Consider the following 26,756-nt stretch of genomic DNA (forward strand, 5'->3'; position numbering starts at 1 on the left):
TAGTTTTCCCCGAATGGCGGCCACCCGTGCCGGGTGGGGGACGACCCCCTCTACAACGGCCACCCGGTCCGATCCAAAAGTCAAGGTCTTGGGCGGAGCTTGGGACCCCCAAACTTCTGTCATTTAAATTTCATGATTTTAATCTGTACAATGTACATGGATGAATACATTGATGGATGACTGCACTTTCCTGTTTTGCATGATCTAACTCGCCATTCTATTTTTAGTCAGGAGCTGGGTAATTCGATTTTAGCACACAACAACTTCCTTCAAACTGTTACTGTTGTTTGTATTTTTACTTCGTTTATCGTTGAAAATAACTATTTGAATATAAATGCCTATAAAATACATGTACTCATTTTATTCAGAAAACGTGCCCGGGCCTAATACGAAACCATCCCTTCCTATTTAGTAAAGTGCGAGATTTTCTACTTTCAGTTTCTTCAGATGCAAACCGGGGAGGTAATTACATCATAGTTAAGGCCAATTTATAGGATTGTCTTTCGCGTGTTTTATTATGTTCACTTCCTGTCTAAATAAAATGGTGTTGTAGTGGTTGCCTGTAGTATTGTCACGTTAGAGGTTGGGACTCTGTACTCTGTCAATTCATTTTTAGGAACCTTTTATGTGCGATAAAATTCATTCTTTCACTTATATGTTTTCCATTCTTCTTGTACAATAAATTTCATCTTAACACAAAAAATCATGCATAATTTTCATTATCGGTAAGTCTCGCCAGCTATTTCGTCAGAGTACACTTTTTTCTAGGCAAAATAATAACTAATTCTATTTGCACATGCATGCATCTCATACATTGTGCATTATATAAAATATTTTGTACTAACTTGCAAAAAATACTAAAATACGCATTACACTTCTACGGTGGCACAGAGGTGACATAGATGTTTTTATATTAATACGTGCGCACGTAATAACTAATACGTGCGCACGTTATAACTAAAAAACATCTTCGTACGTACTGGTACAAAAAACATCATCGCACATACTATAAAAAACATCTTCGTACGTATGAAGTAATACGTGCGCACGTAAAAGATTTTACGTGCGCATGTACTAGTTTATAAAAAATATCTACATACGCATAAACTTATACGTGCGCACGTAAACCCTTTACGTGCGCACGTATTACTTTATACGTACGACGGTGTTTTTTTATACTAGTACGTACGCACGTATTACTTTATACGTACTAAGATGTTTTTTATAGTATGTGCGATGATGTTTTTTGTACCAGTACGTGCGCACGTATTAGTTATTACGTGCGCACGTATTAATAAAAAAACATCTTTGTCACCTCTGTGCCACCGTACACTTCCGATCTGTTATGGCTTTGCATAATACTATGTTAAAAATGAAAATTTATGTAGATAAAAATACGGATGGATATTTAAGCAATGCTTATACATACCATACTATCACAGCTATTAAGGCGGTTCATCTTTTTGTTGCAAAAATTAATTATTATACAAAATAAATCTATACTGCTATATTGTATATGCAAACACTATCTAAATTATAGACCGTTCCTTTATAAAAAGTATAAAGCATCACTAACTTTATAATTGAAAAGTAACTCATGCCAATAGCAGCACTTCACTTCTTTAGTGCAAGCATTGAACTGTTCTAACTGCTGACAATAGCATAAGTTAACTGTATATGCTGGCAGTAGCAGCACTTCACTTGATCATCTTCACTTGTGGTAGTACAAGCATTTAACAGTTGTAACTGCTGGCAGTAGCAGCAGCTAATCATTGTAACTGTTGGCAGTAGCATTGTATATGCACAAACTATCCAAATTATATACCGTTCCTTTATAAAAAGCGTAAAGCATCGCTAACTTTAAAACTGAACATTAACTCATGCCAGCACTTCACTTGTGGTAGTAGAAGCAATTTAACTGCTGTAACTGCTGGCAATAGCAGCAGTTAACTGTTGTAACTGCTCGCAGTAGCAGCACTTCATCTTCACTTGTGGTAGTACTAACATTTAACTGTTGTAACTGATGGCAGTAGCAGCAGTTAACAAATGTAACTGTTGGCAGTAGCAGCAATTAACTGCTCCTACTGCTGGCAGTAGCAGCAGTTAACTGCTCCTACTGCTGCTACTGCTGTACTGCCAATTTCACGCCGATATGCAACAAGGGTTCTAAGTCCATGGAGTTATGCAACAAAGGTTCTAAGTCCATGGAGTTAGGACCATTGTTGCATTTAAAACATGATTTGCGAATCCTTTTTGCCTCAATATATCAATGAAATATATTAATTTCACATATCTGGTGACTTTTAAAATTGTTGATATAGTTTATTTACATTAGGCTTGTGTTCTTTTGATTAACCGATACAGCCGTCAAAGCCCTGAACTCCTTGATGTAAACTCATTGTGGAGTTAGACCAAATGTTGCATACATGAAATACTATTTTTTCACTCTTAAATAAAAGAATACGTTGCTGGGGAAGTTAATCAGGTGCGGAATGTTCTTTTTCATGCCACAAATGCCCTAACTCCATTTTGACCAAAAATGGAGATAGGTACCTTTTTGCACGGACCCCTTCAATTTCCAGCTGCCAGCTTTTCCTTTAATTAGCAACCTAAAATAGAATGTCAGTTCAATTATGAAAAGTGACCAATCGAAAGCTGGCTTACAAAAGCTATTGTGCTCAATAATGTCGCGGCAATCTTTAACGAACAAAAAGAGCTAGATGACACTCATGACACTCTGACGTCATTATCGTTACAGACCGGAAAATTTAGTTTACTCTATCAACACCTTTTAGGCAGCCTTGGGCATAATCACAAACTTACAAGTACTCATGCCCAGTAAAAAATAGTTCAATATGATTTTTGAATCTAAAATATTTTTGAAAAAGCTAAAATTGCGGAAGAAAAAATATGAGTCTGGAGCTGGCGGGTTTCCTCAGAAAAAAAATCCTACCATCTTCACCAATATACCACAAAGGAATAATTAATGATCATTTATAACTAAGATGCAGTTTATGTCGGTACCCCGTGGCAAACGCTTTTCAATTTTAATGGAAAAATAGTAAATAAAGCTAATGTCAGTAACTACGCTTCAATGCTTTCTAATCCTTTACCCTGCTAAAGTTCTAAAATGGACTGGTCTATCATTCAATTTGGGCAATACCATTTATTAATCGAAGGAATGTTCACTGAAAATATACTGGCTGAATAGCGAAATGTGCAGGCCATGATCAGCCTCGCAAAGACAGAATAACTTAATGCCAGCAGGCTAAAGGTTAAGACATATAGCAATAATTTCTGATATCTGAAACTTTTATTTTTATTTTTTATTGTCGCACGATCTAGAAGTTTAATGCAAAAAAAACTGACTATTGTCATTTTAAACCCATGCAAAATTTAAACTTGAATTCCCCCAAATTTATTTCAATCTATTAATAGTTGCAGTAATACAACAAATTGTGTTTACATTTCGAAAGTGTTTAAACCCGGAAGATCTAAATCGAAAGTAGAGCTCTTTGTTTGGGATATGAAATGGCTTCTAACTTATCCGAGTCAGGTGGGATTATCAGTAATAATGATTGTAAATGTTTATTATCATTATTATTTACAGGTTAATTTTTGGCCGTGTATATTTTTGCCAGTTTTGGAGGATATCCTAGTTAAAGTTGTAGTTTTGACTTGTGATTTATGCGAGGTTTTAATTATTTCGTTCACACTTTTATAAACTGAGTATATCATTTAAGTAAAATCCATGTAAGTTTTATGTAATGACTGGTACAATAGTGCATAACGATGATTTCTGTAAATGTCACGCTTTTCATTGAAACGAATACAATCTAATATTTAGCAGCCAGTCACACAATTACTAATCTGTTTTCTTAAGTAAAGTAGAACAAAAGGTCAATTTGGAAAGTTTGAATTATTACATAGATCCCTTTATATTGAAAACGTAGTTGCTATTTATATGAAATAAGTTATAATAGTATAGTTTAGCTTTACTCTTTGTTTACTATACTATGTAGTTTCGTATCTTATATATACTTCATTAGATAAAATGAGACGCATTCATTTTACTGATTTATATCATCATTCTCTATGTCAGTTTATGTAAATTTTAACATTTATATCCGGATAAAACTATTATATCGAGTAGTTCATTTATAATTTTTGAGAGCAGTGCATTCTCCACTTATAATACATGTGATAATTTTAAGCGATATATCCTGTCACGATATCGGAATGCAAACATAATGCACTGGATATAAATAAAAAGAAAACAACAAAATACAAAATATGATGCTTCTCCGTTTTGTTTCCGCTATATATAAGTAAAACCTAATCACGAATGAACTATTATGTAAGCTTCTTTATAATATTAAGGGGGAATAGTGCATGGGAGATGTCGGAACAGTTATGTTTAACCAACGCAAATATGACAAATCTCTAACACATAGGCTAACTTAAATTACGCTTGTTTAGAAAGTCTTTCGACATTTTGCAGTACATTTCTAATTATTTAATATCTTATTTCTAGACTTCAGAATTTTGCTGATTGGACGTACTGGACATGGCATAAGTTCCACTGGTAAAACAATCGTAGGGGATAATGTGTTTGAAGTTTCTGAGTCATCAAAATCGAAGACAAAGACATGCAAATGGTCAAATGTGAGACAATTTATAATTTTTATTTTATATCAAAAGAAATATTTCATTTATTTTAATAATCGACTATTGACAACTTATTTGTTTTTCATGCCCTCTTCGGTAAGATAATATATATTAGCATTTTTATGCCACGGGTCTTAAAAAATGTTATTAAGATATCCGTGCGTACATGTGTGTATCCGTGCGTGCGTGCGTGTGTTTGTGTGTGCGCAAAATTGTGTCAGGCCGATAATTTTGTTGTGCATTGTAACTTGACATAATTAGACGATGTACAGTCAAATTTCATATATATAAACTATTGAATTGTTTAAGTATGCTGGGTATGTGCAAACATATCAGATGAAAACAAAACAGTTATATATTCTAACGTTTTCTTAGCCCTAACTTCAATTGTGCTTATTACTATGTTTTGTAGAAGTACATGCGATTTGGAAAAGTAGTAGAAGTAGTGGACACTCCGGGATTTTTTGACACGGATTCCAATCACACTGCCGTACACAAGGAACTGCTGACAGCTCTAGTTCTGGCCACTCCTTGATTCCATGTCATCGCATTTGTTCTGATGAGAGGTCGATTTACAGAGGAAATACAGAAAACACAAGATCTATTTTTTCAGTGGTTTGGTCGTGGTGTAGAAAAGTTTGCATGCGTTATACTTACCGATACGAGTAGTGAAGATGCAAAACGTAAGTATATATATGACGATCCACATGATAAGCTTGCAGAATTGGTGAGAACTTGCAATGACAATGTTGTACCTTTGAACAATGTCGCTTCTGATGAAATAAAAGACAGGCAGATAAGACGACTTTTCGAGGTGGTTGAAAATATTAAACAAACGAATTGTAATCAACATTTTTCTAATGTTGCGTTCCAACTCGCAGAGGCAAATATAATAAACAAATGTCCAAGTGAGCTGACCCAGGAATCAATTATGATTTTACAAAACTCTGGATTACGTATGAAAATATCAGACGACAAGTGCAAATATTTAGATAGAGTTTTTACAGTAGAAACTGAAGACGAAAGTACAAATGAAGAAGATCAATACAATGTAGGTTTAGCCGTGAATATGCAAGACAAAATACAATCAACACCCGCAAGTATAGTTGTTGTCAATGAATAAAGTGATATATGTGGAAGTGGAAGCGTTGGAAATCTCCCAATATTTGACAGCAGCTCGAACACACAGGCAAGTCAGCAGCATTTGAGACAAGAAGTAGCAACTTCAAACTCAAAGAATCCTCCATCATCCGAAACACAAACTTCGGAAAAACACTCTTTTTCCAAGACTTTTGAGGTACCTGGGAGTTTTGATAATCAGTCGAACAGCAATATATCTCAGGATTTTGTACATGCCAAACAATATCAAAACCAAAGTGGAGATTATTCAGATAAAATGCAAGCCTCTGCATCTGACCAATCAGAAGAACAGATTCACCGCGGTAAGCGCGAGGCAAGTTCTAGACGAAACCGTAAAATAGACATCGAAAGTGTACACTATGAGACACCTAGGCAGCCAATAGATGATTTTAAAGATAAGATTAACAAAGGTGAAAATGGAGATGAAGCATTGCATGGATTATCGGCATTTTTTAAGAAAGCTTGGAATTTCTGTAGGCACAAGCTTAGCAGCTGCACTTTGCTGTAAAGTTACAAGGACATTGTACGGTTACTGTAATACTTTGTCATGCTCATCTCTCGTTGAAATGAATTAGGAACATAAAGCTCGGTTTTATCAAACAAATGAAAAATGTAAAATGGCATACAATGAGTTTACGACACCAGAGGCCATAAATTAGGCACCTGTGTGTGTATGATGTTATTTCAAGTTTTGTACCATGTATACTAATAATTATGAGGAAATAGTGATAAATCTGTCAAAAAAGCCAATTGTATTGATAAATGTTTTAAAGTTTTGTAATACTTCTATATATGATAAGTAATGTCTTTCAAATAATGTAATACATACACAAATGTTTGAGGCTTGAAACGAATAAATTTTATAAAGCATTATGTGACAACCACCTTAAAATAAATTGCAGATAAGTGGTTTACATCTATGTATGAAATAAACCTAATATTTCGACAAGAATATACTGGGCGTCATTTACCATTTAATATATACCTCTTTATTTTTTTATACAATATCGACGTCACTTTTTCATGGCCTGTGCGCGGGCTATCACTCAAAGACCCTGTCTGATCATGTCTTCTAACCCATTTCATGACTGTCAGGCGAGAATAGCACATACGACGTGCAATTTCACGATATGAAAGTTGGGCGTCAACCACGCCAATGGCCTGATGGCGTTGATCGTGCCTTAAACGCGGCATTCTACGCAAAGATATTTTGGTTTCTTAACGTATTCCTTTTAGTCTGTCGACTAACTTTCAAGTGCGATAATGATTTGGGGGATAAAAATTTTCATACATATCCACATTGCTTGAAAATGCAGCCTGTGCCTCAAATGAATTTCATTGAATTTGACAAATCTTTACACCAGTGACGTCTTAGTTACGTCAAAATGATAGTCGAGTTATGCTTGTAACACAGTCCAATGCGTGTTTTTTTTTTTTTTTTTTTTTGTTTTTTTTTTTTTAAATATAAGGGCCATAAGGGTGGTGACTTTTCAGTGAAACCGAGTATATATACTGATGAAAACAAAGATAAAGATGTGGCGAAATACTTAAATTATCAAGTTTTTTTTCTCTACGGGTACGCAACTCCTGAAAATATTGCATCCAGTGTTCTCTTGGAGAAATTTTTATTTTTTATTTTAAACCAAAAAAAAAAACAACAATTATCTATATTTAATACATTCATGTACCATTAAAATCTTTAAAAACCCGACCTGGTCCTTACAACAAAAAACAAAGAGACAGGAAACAAAGTCCATGCTGTACAGTTATATACTGTATTGTGCATGTTGCCGGACGGAGTATTTTCGTAAACTAATAGTCACGACCTGACACAGTTTCTATAAACAGCACACACAAAACTACCTTCTCAGTTCTTTTTAACAATAAAACTTGAAAATTTCGTCCGATCATCATTGATAAATAAAAACTCGTTCCAAAAATGTTAATGTCCATTGCTTGAAAATGTAGTATATATACACGATATCTTAAAGAATCTAGCTATTTTAATTGGCACTACCCTTTTTACATACTGATGGGATCAGCTACAACTTTTGCAGACATTTGCGACTAAACTTCTTTCGTGATACAGTTTTGGCAGATAATGTTTACTGTCTTTTTGTTATGAATATTACGTCATATTCAACGGCTCAAAAGTCAACAATTATTTTATTACATCAATGTTCCTTTTAGGCTTAATGGAAATAATCAACATTTGATAGACAATAAACTTTTAAATTTTAATTTCAAAACGTAACATATCTAATTAAAATCAGCAAACAGTCGTATGTAGATATTGTTACTTTCTTAGTATCGAAAACCTCCTTTTCATTCATAATTATACTATTATCAGAAAAAAACTCATTTTTGTTTCTGTCATTTGTCTTGCTTTTCATAATTTAACTTACTACTACTTCTACTACGACAGCAAATATTCAACGTCAATCAATAGTAAAACAGGAAATTGCTGTTTTTATGATGGCATATTTCTGCCAACCGCAAATCCACAAATATGTCACGATATAGAACTTAAATATTGAAAGGGGGAGAACATGTGCAGGTGGTTTGGTAGCCCAGTCCGTTGATTATCGGAACGGTATTCCGAGGCCAAGGGTTCAAGTCTCGCGTCTGGCTTCACATTTTTCTCATCTTGTAACAGAATGAACGAGTGTATATCCACCCATCCCCTAACACCTCCCCTAATGGCTTGTGTCAATCGATATGATTTGAAATGATAAGTTTGCATAATTATTATGCCCCTTTATGCATTTTCTTTTATTCCGTAATGATGGGAAACAATTGCGGAATATTGCCAGTAACTGACTAACTGACAAAAATCAAGATACGCAGTTAACGTAAGTGAATATGTGAATGGCAGTAGTGGGCACTAAGAAGCATTTTTTTTTTTGTCCTGGTAAGATACTTAAGTAGATAACAAGCAGTTTTGTCACGTGCCAGATAATAACTGAATTAGTGACATTTTTACGAGAATTTCGAGATAAACATGTGGGTATGTAGCTGGCAGAAATAGGCCACCGTAGTTTTCGTTCGTAAATAAATAGAAAACCCACTCTGATATATTTAGACCTAATATATCATAATTGGTCGGCAACTGAATCATTCCAATTTGGTTTTTGGTTGACCAATTCTAATTTGGTTCTAGTTTTTATGAATTTCGTAGTGGAGTCCAACCACGAAATTTAATCCCAACGAACAAGTAAGATTTCCATTCATTTTATGTTCAAAAGTTGAAATCCTCGAATTAATGTTCCAACGAAATTGCCATTTTGAGCAAAGACACAAAATTTCATGCCCACGAAATTAAATGATTTTACGGTAAATCTACTTCCAAAACACGCAGAAAAATAAAGCACACTATTCAAATGTTGATTTCGAGTCATAATTTAGTAAAATTTTAATAATAGCAAAACCAGTGAGCAAGTGCAAACTGAACATGTGGGTGCCTATTCATGCTCTTAGAAGAATCAGCATACAACCCACAGGGTGATACTGTGGAAAATAAACGCGCCACAGAAATGTTTTGGAATCGTCCTTATCCCACAGCTTACAACTGTAAAATATACTTTTCACAAGCCAAAGAAGTGTTTACCATAGATATTTCAAACCTTAAAGATAAACAAATAATAACTGCACATATATGCAGAGAAATACTTAAATAAAAGATAAATAACCAACAGGGAAATCCACATTCCAAAACCTCCCAACAAGCGCAACACATAGCACAGAAACGTACAAACGATTAGCACCGCCTTGGAACGTTCAGTGGCAAAAACACGTAATACTGAACATCGTGATTGAATCAGTTAGCTGCAGTTAGAAGGCCGTTACACAAGCTTCGACGTTGCATAGCAACTGCCAAACGTGAGGATGACTATAAATCAAAAATATAGCAATTGCGCTTTGATAAAAAAAAAAACATCAGCATTATCATGGATTACTTTACTTTAACTCTTAAGGAATTACTATGAAGGTTAACAAAGGTTACTACATGATATGAAGTCACGGTTCAACATCGGGAATGAAAACTGAAGGCATAAGGAATTGATGAAATGAGTTGCTAGAACTTGATACATGCACAAACTTTCACGAATTTCTGCCATAAAAACGGTTTGAGATAGAAAGTAAATATGACCTATGACGACAGCCAACTTCATTCCTTGTCGCCAGTAAAAGTTGCAAAGAATAGAGCAAAACAACCCAGCTGGACGAGACTGGTGGACAAGTGGAAGGAAACATTCTACAACATTTTAAAGGGAACTTATTCAAAATCACGAGTAAGAATACATTTCATCAGTAATAGTGCTCGTGTTGATGACAAGGAACAGGAACGTGGTACATGCTCAAACAGACAGGTAACATGTTTTAGTACTTTTAGCAGAAGGCATCAGTAATCACATAACAGAATGTTTCATATTTTAAATATAAAGAAGGTGATAAAAGAATAAGAACTACAACTTACTGTTCACCAGTTTGTCCGTGAATTTACCGAGAAAATAAACCATTTGTAATGAACTTACATATATATATATATAACTCATTCAATATTTACAGGGATACTATAAAAATTTTACAAACACAAACAGATAAGCAAATGGGCGTGGCCGCAAGTTACTACAAAATAAGATGACGACCGTCCCCAACAGATATAATACGAAACAAAATGGCGGGTAAAAATATTATGTAAATTTGAAAATGAAGTAAAGCAATATATTTTTATTAGAGAGAGAGAGAGAGGGGGGGTGGTATCCAGCTCCTTTCCCAGCAAACACACGACGTCGCAAAGACGTCTTTTTATAGTTGTTTTGGGGTCGCGACGTCGGTGACCAGAATCCGACGTTGTTCCAACGACTTTACACCGACCAAAGTCCGACGTCGCTATCCCGACGTTGTTCCAACGGCTTTACAGCGACCAAAATCCGACGTCGCTAATTCCGACGTTGTTCCAACGGCTTTACAGCGACCAAAATCCGACATCGCTATTCCGACGTTGTAAAAACGTTGGAACAACGTCATTAGATTTACTGAAACTTTAAAATATTTCAAGCTGCAAAAATAATTTCATTGCGTGAATACTTTATTGCATTTTTTGTCGTTTAGCGCTATTCGTCATGTCGTGAGGTTAGTAACATTAACCATCTAAGGTAGCAGTTGGTAGTTTCCAGCCACAGATTCGAATTGGCCAGGGTCAAAATCTGTCATTAGAGATAAAACCTTGAAGTGAAGGCTGTTTTGATGTTTGAAATATTTGTTGATGTGAGTTTGTGATTAACAAGTTTAAGAATGGTATGTTGCAGAAATTCTGGCAGATACGAATGTAAGCTTGATGGCATCATTTTCATATAAATGCTTGAAATGCATATATACCACTATCAGCATTGAGCGTCTCGTGAACTGTCAAATGTCATATAGGCCTCACACAGTTGAAAATAGTGAAAAAAGTAATCGGTAGACAGGTATTTTTGTCCAGCTCTGCAAGTAATACTTGAAACTGAGTACAGAATGCAAGTGGCCATTTGGCTCTATCATTTCCCCTAACATTTTAAGGCCAGTTGGAGATATTGCTAATTTGGGCTGAAATGTCATGTATTTTCGCGGGCTGAAATTATCTTTCAGGTGGCTTGTGGATTTAAAAATCTATGCTTTGTATGAAGTTTACTATGTATTTTATTTTCTTCTTCAAGTAAGATGTAAACCGGTATCTTTTTATTTTCAGGTCTGCATCTCGTAAGATATCGGAAGCCGTCTGACTTGGCCACATCGCTCGGAAGTCCGAAGTACTAGAAAAAACCGCCATCTGCTACCTAACATTAACTCGAAAGAGTTCCGTCCCATGATTTTCGACATGTGTTCGAAATTGACCAATCAAAACCGGTCTAGCTCACGTGCATTTTTGCGCTCGTTCATGTTGTTTTCTTTTGATTTAGATAATTTAGTAACTGTAATGTTAGGCAAAATATGTTCAAATCTGATACTTGTAACAATTAACTACATTATCTTATTATGTTAACAATTAACTACATTATCTTATTATGTAAGAGCATACTATTCATATGTTTATGTAACTGTTTCTTGACTGTTATATTTTGTTACTTGTGTTGTCATGATCACATGCATGTAATATGCCATGATCGAAATAAATTGAATTGAATTGTTGATCGGAGTTTTGAAAATTCGTGGAAGTATTTAAAAAGCGCCCTGTACAGATTATATGTCAAATCATGGCTTCTCCACCTGTAAGTATGTTGTTAGTTTTTACAGCAGTTATTTTTTGTCATGACGTTTTTAAAACTGTTGAAGTTATAGCTATAACTTATATTGTCATATATTTTCGCGGTAGGCCTATTACCGGTAATTTGTATGTTGACATTGTTGTGCTGCATGAGGATAAATTAATAATTATGCATTTTAGGCTAGAAATGGACTTACTTAAAATATCTTGCATGCGATGAAGATCAGACTGTCAACATTTTGCAGTCTTTTACTGTTTACAGTGCAAAAAATAGTTAGAAGTTGAACTTTCCATAAATCATAAAGGTTTTGACAAAGGGTTTTTAGTTTATAAATTCACGTATGCTTAGTGTCTAACAGTTACATGCCATTTGTATGTTGATATCTGTCACCAAACAGCGCATTACTTGTTGGAAGCGGCTAGGGGTGTGGTAGTCAAACTAATTTTATGCAGGTCATGATATAGGACTAGACTAGATGGTGTTTGTAAACAAATCCGTTGTAGTTTCTATTTTTAGAACTGATAAGACAGTGAGCGGCTAGACGTCCATGTTTTTTTTTTTTGTAAACAGTGATGTTTTTCTAACTGCATCAATATTCTTAAAACACAGATTCTATCAATATTTTTTTTTATCAATTCTGATCAAAATTCTATCAAGCCACCAAAAGTCTGTATATGAAAAAAGTCCCTGCCCATCCCCCCTTCTGCATAATAACGTGCAGTGCATTCACACGCCATCCACCATACAACAAGAAAATTTAACAGAAGTGCCAGTGTGAACAGGTTGTTCCATTATCTAAAGGCAACAGAAATATAGCCAGAACTATGCTTACTTGTCGCTGTCACCATATTGACTAACATAAAATCAACAGTTTTAACATTTTGTTTGTAGTCAAAGCCATTGCGTGACGTCACATGTTTTAGAGATTTCCTGAAAGAAATCGTGCCAAATAAGTTTAGACATGTTGAGACAGCGACAGTCAAGTTATCACACTGTCCCGAAACATCCTGTTACGTTGTATTTGGACATCTTCATATAATATAATTTATTATACTGCTTCACATTCGTTTGATGCCTGATGATTCTCTTCAGAAGTAACATAATAGTCCAATTAATTTGATGCGATCCTAGGAAATGTTGGGATAATTCTTTTCATATGGGCAGTATCCCCACTTGCGTCAAACACTCGAAAGACCAAAATAGTTGAAGCAATTTCCGATGAAATTTTCATCGCTGCCAACGCTTTACATGCTATAGGTTTAAATGCCGATTATTTTCAAACATTAGTCATAAATTCAAATAAACTTACATGTATTGAACAGGGATTCAATTTCTCAATGATTTATGCCAAAACTATCAAATAATATCCAAAATTACTTATTTTCTGGTGATTTAAATGTATGTATGTACTGTACACGATTAAAGTTTACCGTGTCTCTACATGCAAATATGCGAAAACGCAAAACCAATAACTTTACATGACTGTGTACTGTGATTTATATTCCATTATTTTGGTCCTTCAAAGTTTTGACGTTTAGATTGCCCGTCACAAATATAAAACAATCTGAACGGCGAATTATTTTGACTAGTAACATAATTATATGCCTCGTGCAGAAAACCTAGGATCTGTTTTACAAAGACTTTGGTATGTCTGAGTTTAGTCAGGCATAAGTTTTCATTAACCTTTACCCTGCTAAGTTTCTAAAATGAACTGATCCATCGTTCAGTTTGGACAGTACCATCTATTTTTCGAAGGGGTGTTCACTGAAAATTTACTGACTGAATAGCGAACAGTGCAGACCATGATCTGCCTGCACAGATGTGCAGGCTGATCTTGGTCTGCACTGGTCGCAAAGGCAGAATCACTTGTTGCTAGTAGGCTAAAGGTTAACTGTAAACTAGTTGTGAAACTGATTCAAGGTTGTTTACATCTAAAATGCAAGACAGTAAATTCTCAAAATTTATTTTATGCATGGGTGTACTACTGTTGTGTGTGCTTAAAATGTAGATTATTACAAAGTAGCTCTAATTTGAAATTTTTTGCTGTTGACAGGTTTTCATGTTGTCTGCTGTTGGAAGAACATCTATGAGGGACTGTGAATAGAATCTTTATCTTCTGCTTATATACAACACTTACTCATGGGCCAGTGGCACAATTTCTAGCTGTACAAGGATATCATGGTGTTTGATAAGTAAGTAATATTGGAATAAAGTTTCCATAAATTTATTACCTGTTTTTTACTTCCTCTTGAATAAAATATGCGTGAACTTAACTGAAACTCATCTGAATCGTGTTTCACAAGCATTTTTGTGCATGTTTTAAATTTAGAAGAATACTTTAACAGAATGAAAAATAATAATTATGCAAGAGTTGTATTTGTCTTGTGTCAAGTTTTTGTTGAACCCACTTACGGTGAGCTCGATATAGTCGCCACTTTCGATGTATGTGCTTGTGTCTGTCTGATTTTGTCCGGACCATAACTTATACATGCACGAACCAATCTTGTTTATATTTGGCATGAATGTTTACCTAAGTGAGAAGGTGTGCCATGCGTAAACCCCATGTTCCTGTCTCAAAGGTCAAGGTCACAGTTAAGAGGCCTACGGTCATACTGAAGTTTGTCCAGAGCAGTTCTTCTTCATGCATGGTGGGATTTTGATGTAACTTGGCATGAATGTTTACCATTATGAGACGGGGTGTCATGCGCAAGAACCAGGTCCCTAGGTCCAAGGTCCACTTGACAGCTGGCGGGCTCAACACTCTGCTCCTTGGCATACTTGTCTTAATGATTTAATTTTTAGTGATATAGATTCAAATTGTACCTTTTTTATTAACTTTTTATCACCAAGTTCATTCTGTTTCACAGGTTGATGACAGTGAAACTAATGACCATGTTAACATCAGAGGAAAAGCAAACTGGGAGAAGAAAGGACAACATTGTTTTCGATCTTGAAGGGTAAATATTTAAGAAATGATATTTGATCATACTTACGTGAGAATGGTGTTAGTAAGAATAGAAATTCTAGCATTTGAATGAACCCGTCCAATGTATTCAGGGCTCCAGAAATTTTGAAAACTCAGTATGTCAGAAATGAATTCACGACATCGGCGCTATCCCACCCACTGTATTACCGTATAAACTTTGTGATAAAGTAAAGAAATTAGTATGTCATGCATTAAAAATGATACACCGTCACCTTACCATACATTTAACTTTATACATAATTCTAATATGTGTGATCATCTTCTAGTTTTTAACAAAACGTTTTAAGTTTACATGTGTGTTAAAATGTATATTTTCAGCCTGCGTAGACATAGGACCAGGAAGGGGAGCTAGGAGTGGGAGAAGTGCCTGTGACTGATATATGCACTATCAGATAGAAATCCAGTTCAAAAGGAAATCTGAAATAGTGAAATAGCAGAAATCATGACTTACATACTGTGTAATCTGCTCTAAAACACAAACATTTGAATTTAAAATGTGTTAAATGCAAAACAGTTCTACTTACAAAATGAATCTTTCAGTAAATTCTAAATGCAGCTGAAAAGTGATATACATGAAATGTGTGAAAACAGTGCAAGTTAAGTTTGATTTTTTGTTGTATACAAAACTGAAGAACTTGTATCCAATTCATTTTCTGGATGCACAGTGTTATTGGAATTTTTTTCAGATAATTTAAAATTCTACAAGGTGAAGAAATTTCAAATAGTATCTCAAGAAAAAAAGTTTGCACAATGAATTGTTTTTCAAAAATTTGCAGTTGTTTGTTCATTGTTTTGCCAGTCCATTACACTTAAACTTTACTTTATTTATTCTTAATATTTTTGTGAATGGATTAGATTACTCATTCACAAGGCAAAATCAAGAATTTGTTGGTTAAGGTTAATGTTGTCTCAAGCTAAGTGATGGGCAGACTTTATCCATTTGTAGTGATTTTGAGAATAATTAAAATAATTTGTCACATAAATCAATATTAAATGACCTGGCTGAAAGTTATATAAAAAAAAAATGTATTTTGTTCAGATTGTTCTACATAGAACTTTTTTGCAAGATTTTTTATTAAAATCATTTTCGGAAACTGCATAAAAGATGCCGCAATTGGACCTTTATAACTTTACTATTTGAACTATAAGAATAGCTATCCTACTCGATACGGCATCAGCTTTGCGTCACACCTTGGTTAAGTTTTTGGTACCAGTTTACATTTTGACAAAACCTTTGGGGATAAAGGTTTGAAACTTTCAACACTTGTTATCATCACCATATCCAATTTTAGGCAAGGGCACATAACTCTATCAAGGACTTTTGCTGAATTAGGGTACCTTTTATTTCCTACTAGTTCATATTTTGTGTAAACTGTTTGACATATGACATTGAAACTTTTATCACTTGATTATTATTATACCATAGTCTGTATCTGTAGATAAGAGTACATAACTCTTACAAGTATTTTGGCTAAATTATGACTCTTTTTGGACTTGGAAATTGGTACAATTTCTTACCAGTCCATGTTTTGTGAAAACTGTTTGATGTGTGGCTTTGAAACTTTGAACACTTGTTTATTATATGATCGCCATCTGTAAGTAAGTGTTCATAACTCTGTCAACTATTTTGGCTGAATTATGGCCTTTTTGTACTTAGAAATTGGTTCAGTTTGCGTACAAGTACGTGTTTGTCAAAACTATTTGACATATGGCTTTGAAACTTTGAACACTTACTTACTTACTATCATGATTTCCATCTGTAGGCAAGAGCAGATAACTCTGTCAACGAGTTTGGATAAATTATGGTCTTTTTTGGAGTTGGAAATTGGTTCAGTCAAACTTATTGGAATGATTAAGCAAGATATTCCATTAAATAACAATAAATCTTGTGCAGAATGTAGTATACTAAATTTGAAATATTGCAGAAAATTTACATTCCTGTTGCATTTTTACCAATATCTAAATTTTATTCTCAACCGTTTTAGATCACATTTCTGTGTCAAATACACATTCTCTGCTAAACTTTTTGAAAGGAAGATGTTGAAAAATTTCACCCAAACTGTGGGTGAGTAACTTTAAGATTTTAGCTAGACTGTACAAACTATATGCAGAGCTATCCTACTTGTTTTCTGTCAGCATCTAAGATCAGATTTCACAGACCGAAGTGTGGTATCGAACCAGTATTTCTTGAATTATTTAAAGGAATTTTAGGCAGTTTCACTCATTTATGGCTATTATTCAATGCTTTTTGTTCAAACATAAAGTAATTGTGTAGGGATAACGCATGTTTTCGTGCTACAACATCTCCAGAATCCCGAGGGATTGGTTGGTACCCAAGCCAGGTACCAATGATTCCCGAGGGATTCTGTAGATGTTATAACACGAAAATAACATGCGCTAACGCTATTCTGGCATAAAATGCAAAACCAAGTAAATGAATATATTGTCCCTCAACGTCATTAAATTCCCATGAAATGCGCGGTAAAGTTTGTTTTATCACGTTCACGTCATTTCCTTTTGAATTATTCGTTTTGGGGCCGTAATACGTTTACGCTTTGCCACGGAACGCGCATAAATAAAAAGGTGTTACAACAGCATGTGAGCGCGAGAATCTCTCTGTTAATACACGTTTTCTCTCCTGTTAAGACACCCCCGAAAAGTGACAATAACTGCAGTTTTATGCTAGAATTCAAGATAATGTTTCTTCACTTAGTATCAAGTTTTAAAATAGTTAAACATGCTGCTTCTATGACAGCTCTTGTTTTTATATGCTATGACACTTTATTACATTCAAGCAAAATGGTTGCCCATTTCCACAAGTGTTTATCGTTGTATTCATTGATGAAATATTTTGTTAAAAAGCTATTGAATAGTCGATTGACTGTTGCTGTCCCTGAACAGCTCTTTTTACAGATTACATGCATCAACAAAATTTATTTTTGATTGAATGGTATATGTACTTTTTAATAAAAACATTTCAGTTGAATCATATCTAGTATGTTTTCTTACTAGACCCAGTATGTTAAGATACGTCTTGTGACTATTCTATTATTCAGTACACTTTTGTTTAAAACCATAGACTGTTGGGGGTTTTTTTGTGCTTTTAGACGGAACAACATTGAGAAAAGATGTCATTCAAATGTAAAAAATACATCTTTCCAAAGTTGTTAAAAATATGTCGTTCCAACACTGCAGAAGACGTCAAAACACCTTTCACAATCAAAGAAAAAACTATGTCTTTCAAACGTTGTGAAAAAGACGTCTTTCCAAGGTGGCAAAAAAGACGTCAACGCACCTTTCATTATCAACCAAAAAACAACGTTTGTCCAACGTTGTGAAAAAGACGTCAACACACCTTTCATTATCAACCAAAAAACAACATCTTTCCAACGTTGTGGACAAGACGTCTTTCCAACGTTGCAAAAAAGACGTCTTTCCAACGTTGTGACAAGACGTCAACGCACCTTTCATTATCAACCAAAAAACAACGTTGTTACAACGTCAGGAAAAGACGTCATAACAACGTTGTAACAACGTGGTGTGTTTGCTGGGTTGGAGGTCAATCTAATGTATAAGACATTCCAGTATTCTCAACTTTATATTCTTATTCATAATAAAGTACATTACTATTTAAATCTTGCAGTCTTTGTATGTATTTTTGAACCTCTCTTCATCCGTATATCTATCACTACCAAGAGCAAAACGTCTAAATTAAGCGGATGGAACATACGAGAATCCCGAAATAAGTTAATTCTCTGAGTTTTAGAGTAAATACACTCGAAGAAAAAATGTTCTGCGTCCTCATTTTGATGATTACATTGGTACATATGATTGTTACGCAGATGATTAAAAAAGATTACCATTTAGGTTACTACAATAATTACAAATGCGTGCATGATATACTGAAATTTGTCTCTTAAACAGTGTTACTTAGGAATGGTATGCGCTTTAAAGTTTGTCTTAAATTTAGTTTTGAATATATCTAAATGATTGCGAGTTTCGTATGTCTACTTCAAGATAATTCCAGAGAGAAGTTGCTGATGGAATAAAACATGAACTGTTTATCTGAGTACGACGAGCAAATGTTTCATAGTCGTTTTATTACGAAGACGGTAGGGAGTAGTTTCAGAATCAATTGCAGGAAATTCACACGCTAGATAATTTGGCTGGTTTCCTTTTCTTGCTTTATAAACAAGTACATGTATAAGTTTTTGAATAGTGCGCCTGACTTTTAATGAAACCCAACTTATTTCCTTCGTTAGCCGTTCAACTGATTAATTTTAAATTTTGATGATCTCATTGATCCAAGAACTTTCGAAGCAGATAACATTATATTATTAATATGATCCTGCCATTTTCCATCAGCTCTAAATGTTGCTCCTAAATGTTTATAACTTTCGACAAAGTCAAGACTTACATTATTGAAAATTAATGCAGGTTTACGTTCTGATCCTAATGTAAACAATACTACCTCTGTTTTACTAAGATTAAATTCAACGAGCCATTGCAGAGACCAGCCACTAATGATCTGAAGATCATTATTTAAGATTTGTTGCATGAAATCTATATCTAAATATGCGACATCTATAAAACTATCATCAGCAAAAAGACAAGCTACACTTAACAGGTTATCAGTAATTTCATTCACATATATTAAAACAAATAGAGGACAAAGGACCGAATCTTGGGGGACTACAACAGGTACAGATTTGAGATCAGAGAAAGACGATCACTTTTTGATGACGATTAGAAAGATAACTTTTTGTCTACTGCAAAAGTTTTCCACAAAGTTTTAATTTGAAAATTAGACCCTCATACCATACTCGATCGGACGCCCTTGATAAGTCGCAGAAATCCATACAAGTCATGTGGGTGTTTTATTATCGTAAGACGAACATTATTATTTGGTGATAAATATGTAACAATTGAAACACATTAGGGTGACCTGGTAAGAAACCCTGCTGCTTTGAATATATTAAATCGTTTGAATACTAATGGTTGTAAAAATGTTTGAATATGACTCTTTCCTACACAACTAATCACACTTGCTGCTTTCCACATACATATGTACATGTTTCTGGATATTCACATTCAGTCAAAGATCTATTATCAAGTATACAAGCCCGCCCGCTTAGCTCAATAGGTAGAGTGTTGGTCTACGGATCCCTGGGTCAAGAGTTCGATCCACGGGCGGGGCGTATGTTCTTCGTGACGATTTTATAAACGAAATTGCGTCTGAAATCATTCGTCCTCCACCTCTAATTCATATTGGGAAGTTGGCAGTTACTTGCGGAGAACACGTTTGTACTGGTAAAGAATCCGGGAACACTGGTAAGGTTAACTGCCTGCCGTTACATGACTGAAATACTGTTGAAACACGGCGTTAAAACCAACACAAACAAACAAACAAATAAGAGTATACACAGTGGTTTACAAATTGAATTTTCACATTCTTTTAGCATTCTATGACTAATTTCATCCGGGACAGAGGCCTTATTAATCAACTCTTCACTATAAACGGTGGAAGGTTAGGTCTAAAGGAGTCAACCGTTGAAATTGAAACAAAGTAATTATTAATACATTTTGCTTTTTCTATATCCAAAATAAAATGGGAAACGTTGCCGTTTTCGTTTACTTCGAGTGGAAGAATAACTTCGCTACCTTTGCACAGTTTCACTAATAATTTAACAATTTTTAATAGAATCTCGGGTTTCAAAGAGAATAAATTCTAAATTATTGAGAAATTTCTATTTTGCATATTGCATTAAATACTTTCTTTAAATATTACGTAATTTTGGGTCTTTGTTCCAGTCAGACATATTTTTGTGGGCTTTTTTGCGAACATTTTCGGTCTCAGCTGAGTTTAATAATGAATCTTTATTTGTCATTTGTGTCTAAATGGCATGTTTGAAACTATATTTCAAAGTAATAACTATTTTCAAATGGCTATTCAGTATTAATGGTCGGTCTCAGTTGGAATTTAACCTTGCAGTTTTCGTAAAATTGATATTAAAATTTCAAACTCAAGCTCAGCTGAGACCGAAAAATGTTTTGTGAACACGGGGCCTGGTCTTTTTGTCACATATGTGGATGGAATACAGGTCTTTGCTCTATCTATGAATTTATTAGAAAAGGAAGTAGTTCCCTCGGGGATTGTGCTTGAACTGATAAAAGACCAGTCTGTTGTTCTAATCAACTCATTCATTTTTTTTAAATCTGCTCGTTTATAGATCCAAATACGTCATATATATAGTACTGAAGAAGGTCGGTCAAATCTAACCTAATGTGCCTTAGCGATCACTAATGTTTGCCGGAGTAGTAAATGTTCCTTTATGTTAAACTGAAATATCGTTTGAAATAACAATTGGGTCTAGAAAGGTGGATGAATAAAGTACATAGGTTCTACTATTACATTGTACATATTGTTCAAAAGTAATATAATCTCGCAGTTTATGATTATTCATATTAAGTTGGTCTTCATTAATGGCTCCTAAAATTAGAATGTTACTGCTAATATCGAAAGCATTTTCTACAGAAATGTTTATCCTCTCAAAAAAAATTGACAGTTGTATTAGATGGTCTGTATACAGTTGCAATCAAATATACTTCATCGCGACATTTTCTTTAGCCCATAATGAATCAGGCAGTCTGATAGATATTAAGTATTTTGTGATGAAAATTTAAAAGCTTTCTGAATGACAAGTACTATCCTTAAGATAGATATGATTCATCAAAATGGTATAAAGTTTAAACATTTGTCTTTACTGAAGTATTAAGATGCGCCTCAGTGAGGCAGATAATATCAAAGTCTAACCAACTTTCAAGAACAAAATCTAATTTGTTACAGATACTTCTTATATTTTGATGAAAAAATCGATAAACAGGCGTCGTCATTATTTACCGGTCCCGGATTTAACTTAATATCACCAGCTAATAATAGCAATAGTTAAATCAAAGTGAAAACATATTCAATATTCTAAAACAAACTACTTCATCAGATGAAGTTTCGCTGAGTCAGCCGCTGAGCACTACCAACGATACGAAAAGTCCGGTTCGCTGAGCACTACCAACGATACGAAAAGTCCGGTTCGCTGAGCACTACCAACGATACGAAAAGTCCGGTTCGCTGAGCCCTACCAACGATACGAAAAGTCCGGTTCGAAAATTAACGATACTAAAATATTAACCTTACTTAGATACTTATTATTTCGATTCTAGCACAACTTACTTCAAGTAATTTTAGACGAAAATCAGAGGAGTATTTTCATAAACGTAAATTACAACTGCGTGCTACGCAGAAGCATTATCCAAAACACGGTGCGTGTACAGCGTAGTTCGGGGTTAATTTATTGCAGAATAACCAGAGATATATTTTGCTCTAAAGTTTGTATGTTATTAGCTGGTCCTGTTAGAAATGAAAATATCTCCAAGACTGATTTGTAATCTATATCCTTAACCCAAAGGCCAACATTATCATACAAACGGTATTACGTCTGTCGTAAAATATACATGAAAATATAGTGTTTCTGCCTCTTCTCTTATGGATGAATATCTTTTCTAATTTAGATGTTTTTATCAACGCACAAAAAAAGACCTTTCCTCAACACACCAGCTTATCCTTCAATTAGCCCACACTGCTGTGGTTTTGAAACTTCATTTGCGGTGCGGAATTTTTTGTGAGGAAGCCATACAAATGGCATAAGAAAGGTGGGTCGTTCTTACTCAGGTGCCCGGCGCACCCATGATTCCCAAAGCGGCACCTCGTGGACATCCTCAAAAATTCGGTATATGTCCGATAATTGTTTCGGTGTATCCATTGAAAAATAACATAATAAAAAATTTGATTTGTGTTTATTGTCGTTACGTGTTTATTAGAATTACTACATTTGCAAATATCTCTATCCTATATACTGCATCTTCTCTCTAATTTCCTGAGTTTATGTGACTCTTACTTACCCTGTCGTTTTGAGAATAATCATAATTTTACTATACACATGTATCATTAATTGATTTCATTATTGTTAAATTCAATCACATTTTTTCAGCAACTGACTGCTAAAAAATAAGTAATAAGAACGTACATACGGCAAAATTTAATAACATGCATTATTTTTATTTTAGTGGTGTCTAGTTCAATAACATCGTCTGTAGCAGCTCTAGCCGGTCGAGACCGGCTCTATTGCGTCTTTAGAATGCACAAGTAATAATTGTGTAAGGGATGAACTCCAATTACCGGTGAAGGTTTTAATGTTTCAAAATCATCAAAGTTGAAACTATTTCGAATATAAACATATTAATCTAAGAGAACTCTCCAATGACTCGTCATTTTTTGAAGTGTTATCTAAAATGATTATTGTTAATGTTGAGCAGCGGTGCGTTTTAATGTTAAACTAAAACTAAACCCCATGAAGTAAAATCATACAGATCCATATCGTCTCTTGTTGTTTTGTAAGGTCTATGAACTGTCAAAAAATGAGAACATATATTAAAAACAAGGTCAAGTAAAGTATATGAATAAATTGGGGTGTTTTGTACATGAATTATAAAATTGAAATATCACTATGTTAAGATAACGCTGGCTGGCAACACTTTATGTAATATGGATAATAAAGGCAAACTATTTGGCACATTCGTTTTTGAAATGTGTTGAGCATACTTACAAATGAAATGCATCTTTAAAATACTTGCATTTCTGCGTAGATACAAAGACTATCATTTTTCTAAGGAAACGCTATAAAACATTGAAATCCGAAATCACGACTGAACCAGTTGGTCTTAGTCAAAGAAAAAAAAACAATATTAAAATAACATAACAAAGTTTCTTTATTTGACAAAGTGGTTAACCCTAATAAAAAAGTTAACTATCCGTTAGATGCAATTTAGCTGTGTTCGAACTTTCGATATGCACATACAGCCTGATGGACGTGCTAGGTATCATACTTGAAATAAGTAAACATATGCCGGCAAAGAAGTAATGAAAGACATGTTCTAAGAAATGATTAATTTTCCCAAATTTTACTATTTTCTGAACTTAATACAACATAATTGCATGCAACAATTTACAAAAAGCTATCAAAAAATACAAGGTTTTAAAGTATATAATGTTGCAGTCAAATTGTACCTTACCTTATTGTTGTATGTCATCGGTTTGAAGTGGGCAGTAGCACTAGCAGCATATTAAGAAAAACCGTGAAATTGGCAGAAGCAGTAGCAACAGAAAAGCTGTGAGGCTAGAAGTAGCAGTAGCAGCAGTAGCAAACATGTGACATTTGGAAGTAGCAATAGCAAACAAGTGAAACTGGCAGTACGAGTATGAAAAATATGAAATTGGCAGTGGCAGTAGCAGAAGTAGCATAAGCAGAATCATAAAATAGGAGTAGCAGTAGCAGCAGCAGTTGTAGCTGATAGTATAAAAACCCCAGTGTCGAATGGTCCACAGTTTGGTGTTTTACACCTGGCAAGCTGAAGTACCATGGAAGTTTCTGGAACTGAAGTGTCTTCTGTGTCCGGAGACTAAAATTAAAAATTATTTTTTTGGGAATCGCCGATATGGGTTTTAAATTAACGACTATAAATATTAAGCTTAGTTGCAACACTGAATTTTGATGAACGTGAAACAGACCGATCATCAGATCTGCAATTAATGTACATTACTCGGTTTTTAACGTTTGGCACTACAAATGTGTATGATGTTTGGTCGGCTTAATAAGATTCTTCACCTTAAAAAGTGTGAAAATTGCCGTTATGATATCTTCATACGTATTTTATTTTTGTTACTGTACATCTGTATAGCATGACGCCCATAGATGCCGTTTACGCGATTAATTAATCATTATAAATCATTTCCTATCTTCCTGATTACAATTACACAATTTAATAATGTCTCTTCGTATATTCATACATAGAGTTTTTATTTATTTTCTATCATTTCGCCACAATTCAAATAATGCACCCCACCAACTTGTGCTTCAAGCCTCAGCTTCTTATAGACCTTGAGTTGAACTTAGTAATCAGTAATAGGGTTAAAAACGCTATTCTCTTATTGACAAAATCAGTCTGTGCCAAACCATTCCATATGAATTTATTTCAGTTTTAGAATTCAATGACTAAATCATTCTGTATTTGACAAGTAACAGCCGACTTAAAGATTTTATGCACATAATTATCTAGGGTAACAGTATTCTGCAGCAACAACAGGAATATCAACTCAATGTCTTTTTTTAATAAATTTTAGTTTACATTTCATAATTGGAGCATGACATATAACACGAGGCAATTGTTTCATATAATGACTATCGTGTGAACATTGAACTGTACACTTTTCAAGTCAGAGGTAACAAGTTAAAAGGACCATGTATTTAGAACGATATTTAAAAAAGGATGATATTTAACCTATATTGTGTTATCGAATATGTTTGAACATCATAAAATCCACAATCTGTTTTATACGAAATTATTTTAAAGAGGTTGTCAACTATTCTAATTGACTTTGTCATGCAACTGTATGCAAAAAAAAAATAATATGGGTTTCATTCAGTTTTGTACAATTTTTCATGCGAAATGGCTGAGTAGCGGAATAGGTAGTTGTAAGGTTTTCTGTGAATACAAAATTGGTTGGAATCCCGCCCTGAAGTTGTTCATTCGGCATTTTATTTTTTAACTATGAAAATTTAAGAACACCATTTGTTTATTCTTTGAAGCACTTTAATTAATGAAGGTTCAGGGTTTTGTTGAGATACCAAGCTAAAGCATTCTTCTTCTCTACTGTGCAAAATGCATGGTCTTTTCAATAGTCACTATAATTGCATGTAAATGAAGAGAAATATTTGGTGAGCTGAGAACTGGATTATTTGGTAATTTTCTGCAAAGGTACACGAGCATAGTGTGACCAGAAAAAAAGCTCATTTGTAGAAACAAAAGATTTAAATTTAAAAACAAATGATCGCGTGGATCGACATATTTTGTAAATGTTTTGCACCTTTTCATACTTTTTTACATATGTTTGCATACTAACCGTCCGAGCTATCAAATATTATATTGACGGCATATAAAGTTAGAATGTTTTACTTGAAAGAAAATCTATGTTTCTGAGTTCAGACTGTACAATGTAAATAAATAAACAACATTCGTATGTTTTGCTTCAGAGTTCCTCATGAAGGCCCCAAGTTCGTGTTGTCCCAAACTGTTAAGTCCAAAGTGTGGTTAAAAAAATATTTTCTATCTACAGTGATTATCGCATTTATGTTGTTTAGAAGGGCAGAAAAACTATTTGTTCCTGATTTTATCATGGCAAGTAAGTGCCAGCTTTCTGTTAATTTTCATATGAGTCTCATTATTTCATATATACGTACTTACAATCACAACACTTTATACCATTCACAGATTTACAAGAGTGTGCAGGAATATCAGTGTAAAACATTTGGTCCATTTTTAATGAAAATTGTTAAATAAATTTCAAAGCAGTCCTTACAAAATGTTATTTAATAGGATTATCATGTAATAAAATGTAGTAAATGCAAAATCTAACTGCATTTGTAATAATAAAACTTAGCAGGCGTATAGCCACATACAGTTGTTGGTGGGACTATAGTTTTGTCACAGGTATTCAACAAATGATTAATGTTACTAGTTGAGCTTTTATTTTTGAACTGTGAGACTTTAAACTTATATAAATCGACTTCCCCTTTATATGTTGAAAGGTCAAGAAAAAATTT

General features: G+C 34.2%; 1 protein-coding gene and 1 long non-coding RNA gene across 4 annotated transcripts; both read left to right on the forward strand.

Moving 5' to 3' along the window:
* Positions 1 to 3,432: 3,432 nt before the first annotated feature.
* Positions 3,433 to 6,681, forward strand: LOC123550641 (GTPase IMAP family member 4-like). Of its 3 annotated transcripts, none has more exons than XM_045339075.2 (3): positions 3,433 to 3,556; positions 4,535 to 4,665; positions 5,081 to 6,681. In XM_045339075.2, exons 1-3 carry the CDS (start codon positions 3,532 to 3,534, stop codon positions 5,201 to 5,203), a joined length of 279 nt encoding a protein of 92 aa, XP_045195010.1. In that variant the 5' UTR covers positions 3,433 to 3,531; the 3' UTR covers positions 5,204 to 6,681. The 3 variants fall into 3 exon arrangements, 2 of the variants coding, with proteins under 2 accessions (XP_045195010.1, XP_045195005.1); XM_045339070.2 differs by having other exon boundaries at positions 3,470 to 3,580; XR_006686250.2 differs by lacking the exon at positions 3,433 to 3,556 and adding an exon at positions 4,165 to 4,357.
* A 5,277-nt stretch (positions 6,682 to 11,958) lies between these two features.
* On the forward strand, positions 11,959 to 18,028 carry LOC123534257 (uncharacterized). Its single transcript, XR_008367418.1, has 4 exons — positions 11,959 to 12,059; positions 14,110 to 14,248; positions 14,924 to 15,013; positions 15,361 to 18,028. It is a non-coding gene; the product is annotated as an uncharacterized LOC123534257 (long non-coding RNA).
* Positions 18,029 to 26,756: the final 8,728 nt, after the last annotated feature.

The sequence above is a fragment of the Mercenaria mercenaria genome, chromosome 15 (assembly GCF_021730395.1).
Source record: "Mercenaria mercenaria strain notata chromosome 15, MADL_Memer_1, whole genome shotgun sequence".
Classification (NCBI taxonomy): Eukaryota; Metazoa; Mollusca; class Bivalvia; order Venerida; family Veneridae; genus Mercenaria; species Mercenaria mercenaria.